This window comes from Anguilla anguilla, chromosome 13, assembly GCF_013347855.1.
Source record: "Anguilla anguilla isolate fAngAng1 chromosome 13, fAngAng1.pri, whole genome shotgun sequence".
Classification (NCBI taxonomy): Eukaryota; Metazoa; Chordata; class Actinopteri; order Anguilliformes; family Anguillidae; genus Anguilla; species Anguilla anguilla.
The window spans coordinates 4,692,146-4,709,740 of record NC_049213.1 but is presented as its reverse complement, the minus strand read 5'-3'; the positions used below and the strand labels follow the sequence as shown (position 1 = coordinate 4,709,740).

General features: G+C 48.3%; 1 protein-coding gene across 3 annotated transcripts in view; it reads left to right on the top strand.

Moving 5' to 3' along the window:
• Positions 1-313: 313 nt before the first annotated feature.
• itga7 (integrin, alpha 7) overlaps positions 314-17,595 on the top strand; it is a 59,565-nt gene continuing 42,283 nt past the window's right edge. For all 3 annotated transcript variants that reach the window (XM_035388914.1, XM_035388913.1, XM_035388915.1), the window contains exon 1: positions 314-868. In XM_035388914.1, coding sequence (XP_035244805.1) covers positions 645-868 — 224 coding nt within the window. In that variant the 5' untranslated portion in view covers positions 314-644. The remainder of the gene's footprint in view (positions 869-17,595) is intronic.

The window sequence follows — 17,595 nt, the reverse complement described above, 5'->3', positions numbered from 1 at the left end:
CTTTCTTTCTTTTTTTATTTAATTTATTGTTTTCTCTTGTGTCTCTTGATGCCTGTACCTGTTAGCATTTTCTTTCAGCCGTTAAAAAAAAATGTTCTATTTTTTTTTCTCTCTCCCTCCAGTCCTTTTCAAAAGCTTCCAAGTATCCCGACAACGCTGGCTGGTATTTTGGCAGTAGTCCCCTGAGTGTTGATGTCAGCTGAGGGAGAGCGAGAGAGAGAGAGAGAGAGAGAGAGAGAGAGAGAGAGAGGGAGAGGGAGAGGAGGGGAGGGGTGTATGGGCTATTCAAAGCACTTGTCCTCTGTCTCTCAGTCACAGAGGCAGGGTTCAGAGGGGGGAGGCACTCACACACAGACTCACACGCACACACACACACACACACTTATGCGCGCGCCAGCTCACACACAGCACAGCTTTTCTCAGGCTGCTCAGACTGACAAGAGCAAACGGAGGGAGAGGGAGCGCGTGTCAGAGAGAGTGAGAGAGGGTAAAGAATAGGACCCTTATCTGAGGAAGAGACAGAAGAAGAAGAAGAAGAAGAAGAAGAGGGAAACAGGACCCCCGGAGGACTCTCCACTGCACCGCCTCGAGCCGCACTCAGGAATACCCCTCGGGTCCCCCGCCTACCGGAACCTTCTCTGGGAATGTACCTGCAGACGGCGCCGCGGCCCCGTCCCGCGCGCGGCGGGGCCGCCCCCCCCCTGTCCCGCCGGCTCCTGGCCCTCTGCGTCGCCCTGGCGCTCTGCGTGCCTGGCTCCGGGTTCAACCTGGACACGGCGGGGGCGCTGAGCAAGGCGGGAGAGGAGGGCAGCCTTTTCGGCCTCTCCGTCGCGCTCCACCGGCAGCTGACCCCGGAGCCGCACAGCTGGTGAGTGGATGACCCCCCCACACCCCTGCCCCCCCCGGCTCTCCCGAATGCGCGCCCTCCCCACGCATTCCCCTGCCTTAACGAACCTGTACCCTGGGCTCAGAACCGCGCGTTTCTGCGCTCCTGAAACTCTGGTGTTCTTCTCTGCTGTACGTCTCGCTGGATAAAAGCCTAGTGATTATAGTGCGATGCAATGTAAATATGCCTCTGTGCTGTAATACATGAGCAAAGACTTACAGGCCTGTATATGCACAGATTGTACATGTCAAGCTTCTGAACTTTCACATCTCCGACAGAGTGCCATGCTGCACCTTGCTTTTATTTTTAGCATGTTTAAAACTGCAGTGGCAGGTTTTTGGAACATTGTGCAAACTGAAAGACACAACAGAGTTAATGCTCCATGCTAGCGACCGATTTTTGACAAAGCTGTTGGCTGGAACCCCGTGAACCTGGGCTCGCTATTGGATTTCACGCTTAGGTCCCTAGCTGCGCCGTTCGGACAATGGCAGCTCTAAACAGACAGGCCGTGGGTGTGTTGCAAGCGCTCCGTAGATGCAGAGCGGTTTATGGGAAAGTTGTGTCAGCGTATTGTACGTGGGACCCCTTCTCATTGAGGTGGCTCCGTGAGAGATGATTGAGAGGGCGAAGCAGCGCGCGGAGCAGCGGACGGAGCAGCGCGCGGAGCAGCGCGCGGAGCAGCGGACGGAGCAGCGCGCGGGCATTTCATTAGCGTTATGCACCGCGCGTGCCAGGAGGGGCTCTCAGGGTTTAACGGCGCCTGATTTACGGCGGTGGGGGGGGGGGCGTCCGGAGCGGGCGGGCGAGGGCTTCTGGGCCGAGGCAGCGGGGAGGTGGGTTTTCACCTTCCGATAGAGGACGGCGGGCGGGACGAAAACGCCGAGCGCTGGAGCATTCCTGTTCTGGCAGGCGACTGCTGTGTGTGTGTGTGTGTGTGTGTGTGTGTGTGTGTGTGTGTGTGCGTGTGTGTGTGAGTGTGTGTGTGTGTGTGCGTGTGTGTGTGTGTGTGTGCGTGTATGAGTGTGTGCGTGTGTGAGTGTGTGCGTGTGTGAGTGTGTGAGTGTGTGCGTGTGTGAATGTTTGTGTGTGAGTGTGTGTGTGCATGTGTGCGTGTGTGTGTGCGTGCGTGTATGAGTGCATGTGTGTGCGTTTGTGTGTTTGTGTGTGAGTGTGTGAGTGTGTGTGTGCATGTATGTGTGTGTGTATATGCGCATGTGTGCATGTGTTTCTCTACAGTGTAAATGAAGCATTTTGTTCCTGTGCTGCTGCTGCCAGTAAAACCCATTGATTGATCCCTGCGTTCCCAGAACACACATCTTCCCACAGTGCTCCAGATCATTAATAAATGATCAGGTCTTACTTTGAAAGCCTGTGCTTGTGTCACAGGAGGTCATCTCTGTCCAGATACGGTCTGGCGTTCGTTTCTGAAGGGTGTTAATGTCATGGGTAGTTGAGTTTATTATCCTGTATTATGCTCTTATTTGCTATTAGCTAGTGACTGTGCAGAATACACTGACTGTTTTTGCAGTGACCACAGCTGAGTGCATTTCTGGGCCAAGTCCATGAGCCACCAATACATTAACCAGATTCTGTGTGTGCTTTAACCTTCATAATCTGTGTGTGTGTGTGTGTGTGTGTGCGTGTGCGTGTGCGTGTATGTGTGTGTGTGTAATCACAATTTTCTCAGTCATTATCCCAAGTCATCTGACATTTGTAAACAGTTGTGAAGAACAGCTGGGAATCTGTGCCTGCAAACTAATTCCGGGACTTTTATGGGTGCGCTCCTGTTCTTCACAGAAACAGAGCCGTATTTCGCCGTAGTTCACCAGGGGGGCCCAGCTGAGGCCCCACATTCTGAGACCGGGTCACCCCGGGTTTTCGGGGTGCGTCGCTCAGCTGAGCGGAGGGGTAGCGTCAGCGGCTGGCGAGCGGGAAGGACTGAGTCACGCGCGTGACTCACCGATCGGCGCGGTCACCCGTACCTCACGCTCCGACGCCCGGTTTTACCCTCACCCGTGTGGGGGGGGGCGGGGGGGCACAGTGGTAGGGCGCGGGACGGAAAGCCCCGGAAGGGCCCACATGCCCGCGGTCGCTGAAACTGCACCCCTCCCTCGCCTCTCAGTGTTATTCTCCGTGCCCCGCAGCCAAAGCCTAAATGAACAGAAGCGTTTTAATCGCGGGCCTCTAGTGGAGCGGCCCATAGAACGCTTTCCACGTGCTCGTTGCGAGCCGCGACCTTGGCGGTTTGAGTCTGACCGCCGACCTTTGTCGCACGTCTCTCTCTCTCTCTCTCTCTCTCCCTCCTAATTCTTCCTCTCTCTCTACACTGTTCTATCTAATAATAAACAAAAGCCCAAAAATGTATTAATCACATTAGCGGCTAGGAAGGATGGATTTTTCTCTACATTGGCACTGAATCAAAAATTAAATATCTTTACGTCCATTTCAGGGACGGGATGTGCATTAAGACAGACGAGAAAAAAAAAACAATCAACGCATCACGCATTAATGTACAGGCCAAGCGGTGTTAGATGACTCACAATGATACTAGTCTGGTATGGGAGAGAAAAAACAGGAGAACAAAACAGAGGGGGAGAAGGAGGGAGGGAGATAGGTGCGCCCATCTAACCCCCACCCCCTCCAATTCCAAAAGATTTATTGACCTCCCCTGCCAGTTTATGATATGCATATTACAAAGGTTTTTGTATTGCCAACCGTCTTAGAGATCAAGAGAGAGAGAGAGAGAGAGAGAGAGAGGAAGATAGAGAGAGAGAGAGAGAGAGAGAGAGAGAGAGGAAGATAGAGAGAGAGAGAGAGAGAGAGAGAGAGAGAGAGAGAGAGAGATAAAAGACAGTATAATGTATAAGCAGGGTTCCCTTACATGTTTTCTGGCGTCAGCCTCAGATGTTTTTAGTGTTATGACACTGGAAGAGCAGCCAAAACAGGTTTGTTTAGGGGAGACACGGTCATGGAGTCCCCGAGGCCAGGCTGAGGTGATCAGATCCCTCTGATCCTGCTGCACCCAGGGGCTCCTCCCTCTGCAAGAGCGCAGTCTGGGGTTTCTGCGGGTAGTGCTACTGGGGTGAATGCTGCTTGGACGTGAGCTTGGATGTGATGTGTTCTGCTACTGGGGTGAATGCTGCTTGGACGTGAGCTTGGATGTGATGTGTTCTGCTACTGTAGTGAATGCTGCTTGGATGTGAGCTTGGATGTGATGTGTTCTGCTACTGTGGTGAATGCTGCTTGGATGTGAGCTTGGATGTGATGTGTTCTGCTACTGTGGTGAATGCTGCTTGGACGTGAGCTTGGATGTGATGTGTTCTGCTACTGCGGTGAATGCTGCTTGGATGTGAGCTTAGATGTGATGTGTTCTGCCACGGTGGCGAATGCTGCTTGGATGTGACGTTTTCTGCTACTGTGGTAAATACTGTTTGGAAGTGGCTGTTCTGCTTCTGTGGTGAATGCTGCTTGGATGTGACGTGTTCTGGAAAAGAGAAGAACAGGCATGCCACACTGGCCTCCCGAGCACTGGATTTAATCTGCACTGCGTTAAATGTCACCAGTTTCAAACCAGCTCACAAGCAGATATAACTCACAGACATAAGCAGAGATCAATCACAGACACAAGCAGAAATCTCTCACAGGCACAAGCAGAGATCCTCACAGACACAAGCAGAGATCACTCACAGACACAAGCAGAGATCACTCACAGACACAAGCAGAGATCACTCACAGACACAAGTAGAGATCACTCACAGACACAAGCAGAGATCCCTCACACACAAGCAGAGATCAATCACACACACAAGCAGAGATCACTCACAGACACAAGCAGAGATCAATCACAGACACAAGCAGAGATCAATCACAGACACAAGTAGAGATCCTCACAGACACAAGCAGAGATCCCTCACACACAAGCAGAGATCAATCACAGACACAAGCAGAGATCTCTCACAGGCACAAGTAGAGATCAATCACAGACACAAGCAGAGATCAATCACAGACACAAGCAGAGATCAATCACAGACACAAGTAGAGATCAATCACAGACACAAGCAGAGATCCCTCACAGACACAAGCAGAGATCAATCACACACACAAGCAGAGATCAATCACAGACACAAGCAGAGATCCCTCACAGACACAAGCAGAGATCAATCACACACACAAGCAGAGATCAATCACAGACACAAGTAGAGATCAATCACAGACACAAGCAGAGATCCCTCACAGACACAAGCAGAGATCCCTCACACACAAGCAGAGATCACTCACAGGCACAAGCAGAGATAACTCATAGACCCAGGCATTTTGGGAAGCTTGGTAATCTAGTCCTTATAAGGGTTGCATTGCAAAGTGAAATGTCACTGGCGCACTATGCTGAAGTGTGTTTGTAAGCAAGTCATATTTTACTAGGTAAACTTGTATCCTTGATAGAGGCTAAGCTTTCTTATGAAAAAAAGAACTATGTCAACTATGCAGATCAGAACATGAACTGAACAATCTATTGTTTAAGTGTGTTGAGAGTACAAATGTTTTCAGATGTGAAATACCTGCAGTTTTAAACTAATCCTGAACTATACTTGCTAGGTTTACAGTAAACTGCTATTTATATGCCACAAGTTGTAAGCCACTGTATGCCACTAATTAAATAAATACACCTGCCATAAATTAGAATTAACACAGGTTAAAAGCAGGTGTTTGAGGGGAGAGGGGGGGCAGTAAAAATCTGGACAGGGGGGTGTCTGGTATAAAGGTACAGTCTCTGCAGTCTTATCCATAGAGGGCCTGTGTGGTGCAGGCTTTCGTTTCAACCAAGCAGTTACACACCTGATTCTACTAATCAAGACCCTTTAGCAAAGACTCTAGGGGTTGATTAGTAGAATCAGATGTGTTACTACTTTGCTGAAATGAAAGCGTGGACTCTCAGCAACCCTATCTGGACAAAATTGAGCTACTGGATTGGCTTGCCATATTCTCATCTGCGATATCATTACTTAAAAGAAAAGACGTTCACATGACCTTGATTAACCTTTGCTTACCCTGATTCACATTTGAGAGAAGGCTGAATATCATTGGCTGTTACTACAGATTGATGCTGTGAGAGCCATTAGAATGGGATGAACTGGCTTTCATTTGACATTATGGTGCTAATTACAGTTGGAACCAGCCAGAGAAGGAGTGGGGGAGAGGTCACTGCTTGATGTTGAAATATTTCACTGTGCAAAATATGGGGTTTTTAAACTCTTCTGGTGCATTTATTGAAAAATCAGACAAGCAATGTTCTGACCTGGACAATGAGAGTGAAAACTAGCCCTGAGGCAGTGGTTCTACAGGATGAGTTGGGCTGAGCTGAGCTGAGCTGACCTGGGCTGGGCTGAGCTGAGCTGAGCTGAGCCGAGCTGAGCTGAGCCGTTCCTGTGTGTTCACTGGTGTGTGCTGGAGTTAAGCCCAGCAGTGAGGAGCTGAGCTGAGCTGAGCTGAGCTGTGATGTTTCTGTGTGTTTACTGGTGTGTGCTGGAGTTTGCTGGAGTTAAGCCCAGCAGTGAGGAGCTGAGATGAGCTGAGCTGAGCAGGGCTGAGCTGAGCTGGGCTGTGATGTTCCTGTGTGTTCACTGGTGTGTGCTGGAGTTAAGCCCAGCAGTGAGGAGCTGAGATGAGCTGAGCTGAGCAGGGCTGAGCTGAGCTGGGCTGTGATGTTCCTGTGTGTTCACTGGTGTGTGCTGGAGTTAAGCCCAGCAGTGAGGAGCTGAGCTGGGCTGAGCTGAGCTGACCTTTGCTGGGCTGAGCTGAGCTGAGCTGTGATGTTCCTGTGTGTTCACTGGTGTGTGCTGGAGTTAAGCCCAGCAGTGAGGAGCCTATTTCATCCCAGGCTGGGCTCGTATGAACCCTGTGCTCTCATTGGACGGCTGGCGGTAAGGAGCAGGCGTGTCAATAGGAAGGGCGTTTACACATCCGCCTCCCACGGGCCTCAGACATCCTGCGAGATTTATGCGCGCGCAAGACAGCGGGATCGCATCGCTTAGCGCTGACCCTGCGGCCAGAGCAACGGCCTTCCAGCTCTGACAGACCTGTGAGAAGCCAGGCCCCAGGGTTTAGAGAACGGTGGCTATTTATAGTCATGTGAGCCACTGGGTTTGCTGCATAGAGAGAAAGGCAATATTACTTCCTTTAGTTTTGTTCCAGAGAGAAATTACGGTAGTTATTTTGAATCAATTGTACTGCACTGACTGTAATGGCTAGACCTGAGTCAAGTACAAATTTGAAATATTTCAAGAAAAGTCTCTGGAAAATACGTTTCTGAGATCTGCAGTTCTCTGAGAATTTTGACTTTAAAAAGTTGCTGACCACTGAGTTTCGGTGAAAATTAGAATGTTTCAGCAATATAAGACCACACATTGCTTGAAAGACTGTTCATTAGGTCTGCAACACACAGTTTTGAAGTGGACAGGCGCAGCTATGAACTTGGATTTACTGGCATGACCACATATCTGCAGAATTTCCAAAGCCATTGTTTACATAAAACTCTCTCCATCTCTGTCCTTCCCTCCCTCTCTCTCTGTCCTTCCCTCCCTCTTTCCTCTGTTTTTTTCTCTCTCTCTTTAACTCTCTCTTCTTCTTCTTCTACTTCTCTCTCTCTCTCTCTCTCTCTCTCTCTCTCTCTCTCGCTCTCATACAGCATCTATCAAGTCGTCTTTTCTTTCTCTCTTTCAGTTTCAATTCAATCATGCTTCAACCATGGCAGGACAACCAAGGTTGTATTGCTAAAGCATAACCAGAGCATAAAAATTATATAAAACCAGGATAAGATGAAACTGTACTGTTCATAGAATAATAATTTATAAAAGGCCAGTGTGGTTGCACCTAAGCCACCTTGTGTCAGAACGACAACCAGCATACACTGTGGTTCTCCAGGACCCACTGAGAACCACTGAGGTAGACCAATTGGAGACTCTGAATTGCCCATAGGTATGAGTGTGTGAGTGAAAGGTGTGTGTGCCCTGCGATAGATTGGTGGCCTGTCCAGGGGGTATTCCTGCCTCTTGCCTAATGCATGCTGGGATAGGCTCCAGCACCCCGCGTGAGGAATAAGGGGGTATAGATAATGGATGAATGGATGGATGGATGTTCTGCCCTGTGCTCTGTTCCAGATCCACATCATTTAAAATATATTTTTTGCTATTGCTTGTATTTTGGTCTCTCCATCAATAACAAAGGCACAGTCGTTATGATTCCCGAAGCTAGTGAGAATAAACATGCAAAACTAATAAAACAGTCATGAAATATAGGGGCGGGGCTGGTTCAGCTGTCAATCGAGATCAGGTCAGAGGTCATTGGCGCGGGGGAAGTTTAAATACAAACTGCCACATTAGGCTAAATTATAAGCACTCACAAGCAGACAAAGGGAGAACCAACGGCAAGAACAAACACAGCAGCCGTGTCTAAACATGTAGCATTAAGCACAGCTGTGCATTAAATTCAGCCTATAAATCAGGCTCTGAAGTGCACTTAGGTTTCCTTTTGTTAGTGTTCTTGCCGAAGGAGAGCAGAAGTCTCTGTGCTTTGTGTTCGATTGATCCGGATGTAGTTTCTGAGGGTATTTTTCCTTGTTTTGGGGCTTTGAGTCCAAGCGAAGCTTCATTCGTTTGATAGATGGATCTATCACCATTAGTCGTGGATAATAAGACGGCTGCTCTTGCCTCAGAAGCCCATTACTCAAACAGCTGCTTCATCGATTCCTCCTGCCGGTTATGGGGGAGAAGGGGGACCGGATTTGCCGTTACACCACCACAGTCAGGCAGACTCAGGCAGGGCTCCCCAACCCTGTTCCTGCAAATCTACCATCCCGAAGGTTTTCAGTTTGGCTGATTCTAGTCATTAGCGGCTCAACGAGATCTCTAACTGTTAAATGAGGTGTGCTTACTTAAGGGTTCGAGTGAAAACCTACAGGGCGGTAAATCTCCAGGAACAGGACTGGGAAGATTCTGAGATTCTGGCCATGCAGGGGTTAAGTTGCACTGACCCTATTCAGATGGCATTACCTCACAGTGGTATCTCATATGTATTTAAATGCATCGCTGAGCACATGGAAATAAATTATTTTTACATCCTGCTTGTTATTGCAAACCGTGTCTCCTTTTTAAATACCTGTCATCCAGAATTTATGAGCACTTTTATCCCACTCTATGTACGAGCCCTTTCTGAAGCCGTTTTAAGCATTGTGTATGACTTTCCTACTAAAGATCTGACGCTCTTAGTCTGAATTACAGAGTTCAGACTGGCTTTAACAGAAGCTGCTTTGCATGCTGTGTGCATGAACCATCTGCAAATCATCTGCTTATGTTTCAGACTCAGGTATTAATCAGTAACCCGTCTTCTACTTCAAGAAGCCTGAGCTGTAAAAAAGCAGCTTCTTTGTATTGATGAAGGTCCCCAGCTTTTGTCAGAGTCTGACATTATTTGCAATGTGCTTTTGTGCGTATTTCATCTGAATGTGTTTAATATGTAGCGTTGGTTGTTTACTCTTTTGAGGGTGTAAGTTTTGAAACCTACACCCTCCCCATTTTGATTGCAGTATATAGATTAATTCACTGGGGAGATTGTGTGGATTTAGTACCCCCGTATGTTTCAGTGTCTGACTCAGTTTCCGCATGGAGATCAGCTGTCTGGGTTCCCGTTGACTGCAGTCTTAGTCCCTGCCGATGAAGATGAGCTCTGCTCTTCAGCCTCGTCGGGTCCAAGTCCTTCCTTCGTCCGTAGAGCTTGTCCTTCCTGTCGCGGGGTTGCCCGTGGTTTTCTGCGGTCCTAAAATGCCCTCGGTCCCCGAGCCTCTCCACGGAGCCTCTCCGTAGCGGATCGAGTTGCGCGGGGTTCATGTATAGGATCCGTCCTCGGCTCCGGCTCCGGTTCCAGGCTCAGGGTTTGGGGAATGCCGCCTATTTCCGGCTGTCTCCAGGATCCGGGTGCCAGGTCGGGCCCTTCCAGGTCCGTGAAAGGGGCACGCTACCCCTCAGCTTGGCGTACCGGCTCCTGCACACTGAATGGGGTCCATTGGGAGTTTGGGTCAATTCCACTTCAGTGCAGTCACTTCAAGAAATAAAGTTTAAATGCCATTTGTTCTTTTTTTAAAAATCCTCCAACACAAAAACATTTGCTTTACTAATTCATGGATTGAAGGGCAGTTCATTTGCTGAATGGACTGAACAAACAGGAAGAACTGGAGCCCAGTCATGGAAGCAAACCTAAAGCAGAATCATAATCCCGATGCAGTTTCTTTATTGCATAAACATTTCCTTGGCCTGGTAACGCATATGCAGATGAATTTCTGTCCTTTCTGGGTTGGCTAAGCATTGGGTTAGAAGTGATAATCCTCAATGATGCCATTAAATGGATGTTAAAAGAAATGAGACAGCTTCTAACACTATGTTGATAATTTTCCTCTTTCGTTCTCTTTTCTGTATACACCTTCACCTTGCGGCTTAGGCATCTGGTGTTCACTGGCTTGGTTTCTAACCGACAGGCAGTATTAACCTTGGAGGGAGTGGTGCTGGGAATCTTACTGATTGTCACTGTAAAGCCTCCATGGATCCCTGAGAGCACATGATCTCCTCTAATCCCTGAGCTCACATGATCTCTACTGATCCACATGATCTCCACTGATCCCTGTGCTCACATGATCTCTACTGATCCACATGATCTCCACCGATCCCTGTGCTCACATGATCTCTACTGATCCACATGATCTCCACCGATCCCTGTGCTCACATGATCTCTACTGATCCACATGATCTCCACTGATCCCTGTGCTCACATGATCTCTACTGATCCACATGATCTCCACTGATCCCTGAGCTCACATGATCTCCACTGATCGCTCTGCTCACATGATCTCCACTGATCCCTGAGCTGACATGATCTCCACTGATCCCTGAGCTGACATGATCTCCACTGATTCCTGAGCTTACATGATCTCCACTGATTCCTGAGCTCACATGATCTCTACTGATCCACATGATCTCCACCGATCCCTGTGTCACATGATCTGCACTGATCTCAGTGCACACACGATGCGCCTTGTAACCCCTCCCACCCGCCCAAAGGGATCACAGAGTTTCTCCACCCTAGCTCCCCAGTGGTGGAACGAACTCCCCGTCCCTCTCCGAACCTCCCCCTCACTACCCATCTTCAGCTGTGGCCTGAAGACTCATCTCTTCAGACTATACCTAGACTAACCACCACCACGCTGTATATTTCACTCTAAATCCCCCCCCCCCTTTTTTTCATGACACTTGTTACATGTTGCCCCATCCCAGCACTTTTTGGTAATTTGTATTTGTCCTAATACTGTAGCTTATTCTTCTGCCTAGTTGGCTTTGCAGAGGTTAGGTTTGAATAGTGTTCACTGTGTGAACTAAACTGTGTTCTTCGCTAGAAATAGCTGTACAAAATAAGTATTGTACCTTACTGAACCTGTGTTTAGCAGTTGTCTATGACCATGAAATGCACTTTTTGTACGTCACTTTGGATAAAAGCGTCTGCCAAATAAACGTAATGTAATCTCCAGTTATGCTTAATATATGGAATCCTGTTGTGTAAACCAGCTTCAGTCTTGGTATACTTGTTTTGGTGTTATGTTAACCTGCTGTAAATCCAGGAAATGATTATTGTGTCTGAAGAGGTGTGTTTGAAATACAATTAGAGGCATTCTCTCACAATATTTTGTATATGTGGTAGCTGTTTGTTTCTATTTAAAATTTTCAGTCTGGTAATTATTGCAGCTTATAAACCAGGATTTGAATGGCTAGTTAATCCTAATTATGTTGGATACTAATTAGAATACTAATCCGTGTTGCTAATTTATGCCGATGGCCAGATGTGTATCTTTCACAAACACACCAGCCACAACACGCTCTTTTCACAATGAATATGCAGCACATACCCATAAAGCTGCTAAATTCCGAAAAATATGCAATGAAGGCTCAGTCTTAATTTAGAGCTCAGGTACAGTGAAAACCTGGAATGGCTGTTTACTCACATTGTGCAGAAAGCAGTTATTTGAAACAGGGTAGACCGTCTCTCCCTATATATTTCTCTATATGCACGTGGACGAACTTGCATGCACACACATAGATGTACATGGTTACGCATGGCATTTGCAAACCATGAAATGGAAGCACGTGTATGAATGCTACATTCTGAACGTTTTAATGGACATCAGACACAGGAGGAACATCTGAGGAGAAAGAGAGCAGGCCAGTGTGAACAGCACACAGAGCCTCTGGCTTCCATGAGTCTGCAGTACGAATTCAATTTGCCAGTATAACTTATTTCCACCCCATGTTCTAGTTATGATATCCCAATCCCTCCCTTTCTCAAACTTCCTCCTCTCTCTCTCCCCCACTCTCCTCCTCCCCCACTCTCTCTCCACCCCATCTCTTGACACCAAACAACATCTCCCATAATATCTTTCTCACCCAATCCCTCCCATCCTATAAACTAATAATAACTTGTTTGCACAAGACCTCCAGTATCCCAGAGGGCATTGCAAGAGGCCAGATTGCCGCAAACTAATTCTTATTCTTGCGTAAAACAACAACAGTAGCTCTCCTTCTCTCTCTCTCTCTCTCAGAAGAAAACAGTTTAGGTCTTACAGTAGTATCCCAGTTCTGGGCACTTCTGAATAAGTTTTGAAAAGGGCACAGTACAACTTCTTCACACATTCCAAACGCGTTGGACAATCTCTGAGGGCACATTTGCATTAGAATGGCCGAATGAAATCCCCTTCTGAAAAGGGCCTAAAGAGCTGGCGGTGGCCCTGCCCCCTTTTCACTCCTTAAATCAATGAACGATCCCCCTCCCCTCCTTTCAGACGCACACATAGCGACAGAGTCTCGGGCCTCCTTTCAGACGCACACATAGCGACAGAGTCTCGGGCCTTTCTCCAGTGCTGCTCATAAATGTCCTGAATCTACCGTTGCAAAGTCCTGGGCTTTATTTATTTGTGAAGGATCAGAGGGAGCCCACAGCGAGCCACACACAGCCCCTCTCTCTCTCTCTCTCTCTCTCTCTCTCTCACACACACACACACACACACACACACAGTATCTCCCCCACCCCTCTCTCTCATGCGCACACACACACACTCCCTCTCTCTCTCTCTCTCTCACGCACGCACACACACACACAGTATCTCCCCCACCCCTCTCTCTCTCTTATGCGCACACACACACACTCCCTCTCTCTCTCTCTCTCTCTCACGCACGCATACACACACAGTATCTCCCCCACCCCTCTCTCTCTCTTATGCGCACACACACACACTCCCTCTCTCTCTCTCTCTCTCTCTCTCACGCACGCACACACACACACAGTATCTCCCCCACCCCTCTCTCTCTTATGCGCACACACACACACTCCCTCTCTCTCTCTCTCTCTCACGCACGCACACACACACACAGTATCTCCCCCACCCCTCTCTCTCTTATGCGCACACACACACACTCCCTCTCTCTCTCTGTCTCTCACGCACGCACACACACACACAGTATCTCCCCCACCCCTCTCTCTCTCATGCACACACAGTCCCTCTCTCTCTCTCTCTCTCTCTCTCTCTCTCTCTCTCACGCACACACACAGTATCTCCCCCACCCCTCTCTCTCTCATGCACACACAGTCTCTCTCCCTCTCTCTCTCACGCACACACACAGTCTCTCTCCCTCTCTCACGCACACACACAGTATCTCCCCCACCCCCTCTCTCATGCACACACACCCTCTCTCTCCCCCTCCTCTCTCTCGCTCTCCCTCTCTCTAACATGCATATACACACTATCTCCCCCTCCCTCTCTCTCTCTCCTCTTCCTCTCTCTATTCAATTTAATTAAAAGTACTTGTATTGTAAAGCATAAGTGAAAAGAACTGAACAGAATAGTAACAAATTATTTTTTACACTTTGTAAACACACACACATATACACGCCCAAGTGCGCACACACACACACACACACGTGCCCACGCGCACACACACACACATGCCTGCGTGCACACACACACACACATGCACACACACCTACACACACACACACACATGCGCACACACACACTCACACACACACACACACGCACACACACACACACACACGCACACACACCTACATACTCACACACACACATATGCACACACTCACACGCACACTCATACACACACACGCACACTCACACACACACACACACACACACACACACACACACGCACACACAGCAGTGCATACTCTGAAAGCAGCTGCTTGTTCCTTTTCTTCTCCCTGCTCGTTCTTCCTCTTTTATGTCCTCCGCTGAATGAAAGCTTGACGGCAGTGGAGCCTCGGCCTTTATAAATATGGCCCCGCAGACATCAGTGGGGGGCAGTAACAATCCGCACATTCACAGGGCACGGAAACACCCTCAGAGCGGCCCTCAGAGCAGCCCTCGGCTACTCTCACACCAAGCAGTCCAACGTTCCCTTTCACCAGAGCCTTCACGGCTGTCTGTGGCCAAAAACACAACATTTCCTATGAGTAATTCTGACTCTAGCTGTTACATGCAGCTGAGCTCACAGAACTATGCTGTGGATGTTTACGGTCTGTATTGTGTATTACAGTAAGTAACTGACATGTCCGTGGATGTGCACAGTCTGTATTCTGTATTACAGTAAGTAACTGACATGTCCGTGGATGTGTACGGTCTGTATTCCGTATTACAGCAAGTAACTGACATGTCAGTGGATGTTTACGGTCTGTATTCTGTATTACAGTAAGTAACTGACATGTCCGTGGATATGTACGGTCTGTATTCTGTATTACAGTCAGTAACTGACATGCCCGTGGATGTGTATGGTCTGTATTCCGTATTATAGTCAGTAACTGACATGTCCGTGGGTATGTACAGTCTGTATTCTGTATTACAGTCAGTAACTGACATGCCCGTGGATGTGTACGGTCTGTATTCTGTATTACAGTCAGTAACTGACATGTCCGTGGATGTGTATGGTCTGTATTCCGTATTACAGTAAGTAACTGACATGCCCGTGGATGTGTACGGTCTAAGAAGGAGGGTGAAGGGGCTCGGCTCTGACTGAACGTAGATCCTGGGTGGTGTTTCTTTGCTGCTCAGGCGGCTGCTTGCGCTCTGTATGTTCTGCTTTAGCGCCCTGGTGTGAATGTGGTGGGCTCTCCCCCGGGGGGGGGATTAATAAATCACAAGGAGCCCCCGGCTGCAGAGAAACACGCAGGCTCATTTACCGCTGGCACCGACCCGCACCGCCATCCGATAACGGATCACAACTGTCGGATGTTACTGGAAGCAGACTGCGTTACTGGGGGAGACGGGTTGACGGGGGCTCCTGGTTTCGTGAGCGCGTGCAGTAAATCGCAGCGCGGTGGGCTCAGTCCCGTCATCCAGCGCACGCACACACTCACACACTCACACAATCACACACGCACACACACACACTCTCATACGCGCACGCACACACACACACACTCATACGCACACACACACACACACTCACACACGCTCACACGCACACACTCACACACTCACAGTCACACACACACACAAACGCACACTCACACACACGCCACACACTCTCATACGCACACACACACACACACACACTCACACTCACACACACACATACTCACACACACACACTCACACACACACACACACACACACACACGCACACACAGGCACACACACACACACAGGCACATGATGCACCCACACATGCACACACACACAGGCACATGATGCACACACACACGCACACACACAATTAATATATTGTGCGCTCTGTTGAACCAGAACTAAACTGCCTACAGCAGGATATGAACTGAAAAGTACTGTGGTAAAAACTCCTTACCGATAACCGACTGGCCCAAAATAAGGAACACTGGAGCGCATGTTGATTATATATACACATAATGATTCATTAAAACAGTGTCTTTTGCCCCGAGCAAAGTGCGCTCCATTGTTCCTTATTTTGGACCGGTCCCCGTGAAGTGTCTGGGTCAGTTTTTACTCTAGTTTGACTGTCCTGGCTGTTGAGCACCCATCCAGTCCTGTTTTATTTAGCCATCATGAAGCGCGTTGACTTTCTTATCGTACTGCCATGTCTGTTTTCTCGCTGTGAATCTGAAAGGGGGCATTCCTGTCCCTGTGTGTTCCTGTCATTGATCATATCTCAGTTCATTGCTCTTCAACTAATATTTTGCGGGTACCAGATTCAACGTACAGGAAAAAAAAGTTTACACAGGCAAAACATGTTATATAAAATAAAATAAATGTAATAGGCATTTAAGTAGAATTTATGTTTATGAACAACAGACACATTTTAATAACGTGATTGGAAGTTATTCATCTAGCTCAAAGTAAAGAATTGTCTTTTACATTCTCTGACAATAGTTTTTAAAAATATTTTATTTATGTTCTGTATGTTTTTGTTTGTTTGCTTTTTTCTCTTCGTGGCCCAAGGGCCAGAAGTGAGCCAATGGGAGCTGGTTTTGGCCTCAGGCCACGCCTGAAATCAGGCTGCCTCCCACCTTACACGGCAGCACCTATAAACATCAACCTGCAATAGAACAGACACAACCTAGGGCCTTATGGCCCATTGAAAGTACATCATATTGCATTCATGTGTTCATGTGCATTAATCTTATTTAGCTGTGGTGTGCAGGCCTCCTGTCCAGTTTTAGCAGAAATTCCCATTTGGAGGCAGGAACCCTTTTTGCAATGTTGACCGCGAGTATTTTTAGAGGTGACGTAACTTTCTTCTTCAGTAATGACAATCATAGATCTAGGACTTGGACCTTGGCACCAAACACCATTTTGATATCTGTGCTCAGACTGAAGCCTACCGTATTTATACCTCCTTATGTGCAGGTATATAAGTCTTAAGAATGTGTCTTTATCCAGACCGCCACATAGCTGCTGTGCAGGGGACAGAGTTTACCGGTCCGTTAGTTCACGGTGGGGCAAATGACAGGTTGGAGGAGGGTGGTGTGGTGAATGGAAAAGACTGAGAAGGGAGCCTGTATCTGAAGGATTGATGGGGGAGGGGGTCCAGCGTGATTAGAATGTAAAAGACCCCTGAGCTGCCCAACTCAATTTTTCCACAGCAATTAAGCTGTAAATGTAGTGGGGGGTCTGTGTGTGGACTGGGTACCGACTAGGCACTTTGATTTTGAAACCCTCAGTAAAGTGACTAGGGCTCCTCTGGGACCTAGAGGGGGGGGGGGGGGACGTGTGTGTGTGTGTCTGTGTGTGTATGTATGTGAGTGTACGTGTGAGTGTGTGTGTGAGTGTGTGTGTGTGTGTGCATGTGTGCCTGTGTGTGTGTGTTTATGTGTGTGTATACATGTGTGTGCGTGTGTGTGTATGTGTGTGTATACATGTATGTGTGAGTGTGTGTGTGAGTGTGTATGTGTGTGTTTAGCAGGCTGAGGTCCTTGGAGAGAGGGTAGCCTCATCTGTGCCTGGAGGTGGCTCTTTAGCTCCTGATTGCTCAGGGAATGGCGATGGAGCTGTGACAGGGGTTTCACAGGAGAGCATCCTCCCCCTACAGCGGCCTTCTCCGCTGTCCGCACTCCCCGAATGAAAGGCCTCATTCGTTGGGCGCTGGTTTGAAAAAGTGAAGGAACAAAAGGGTTTAGAAACATGAAACACCCGT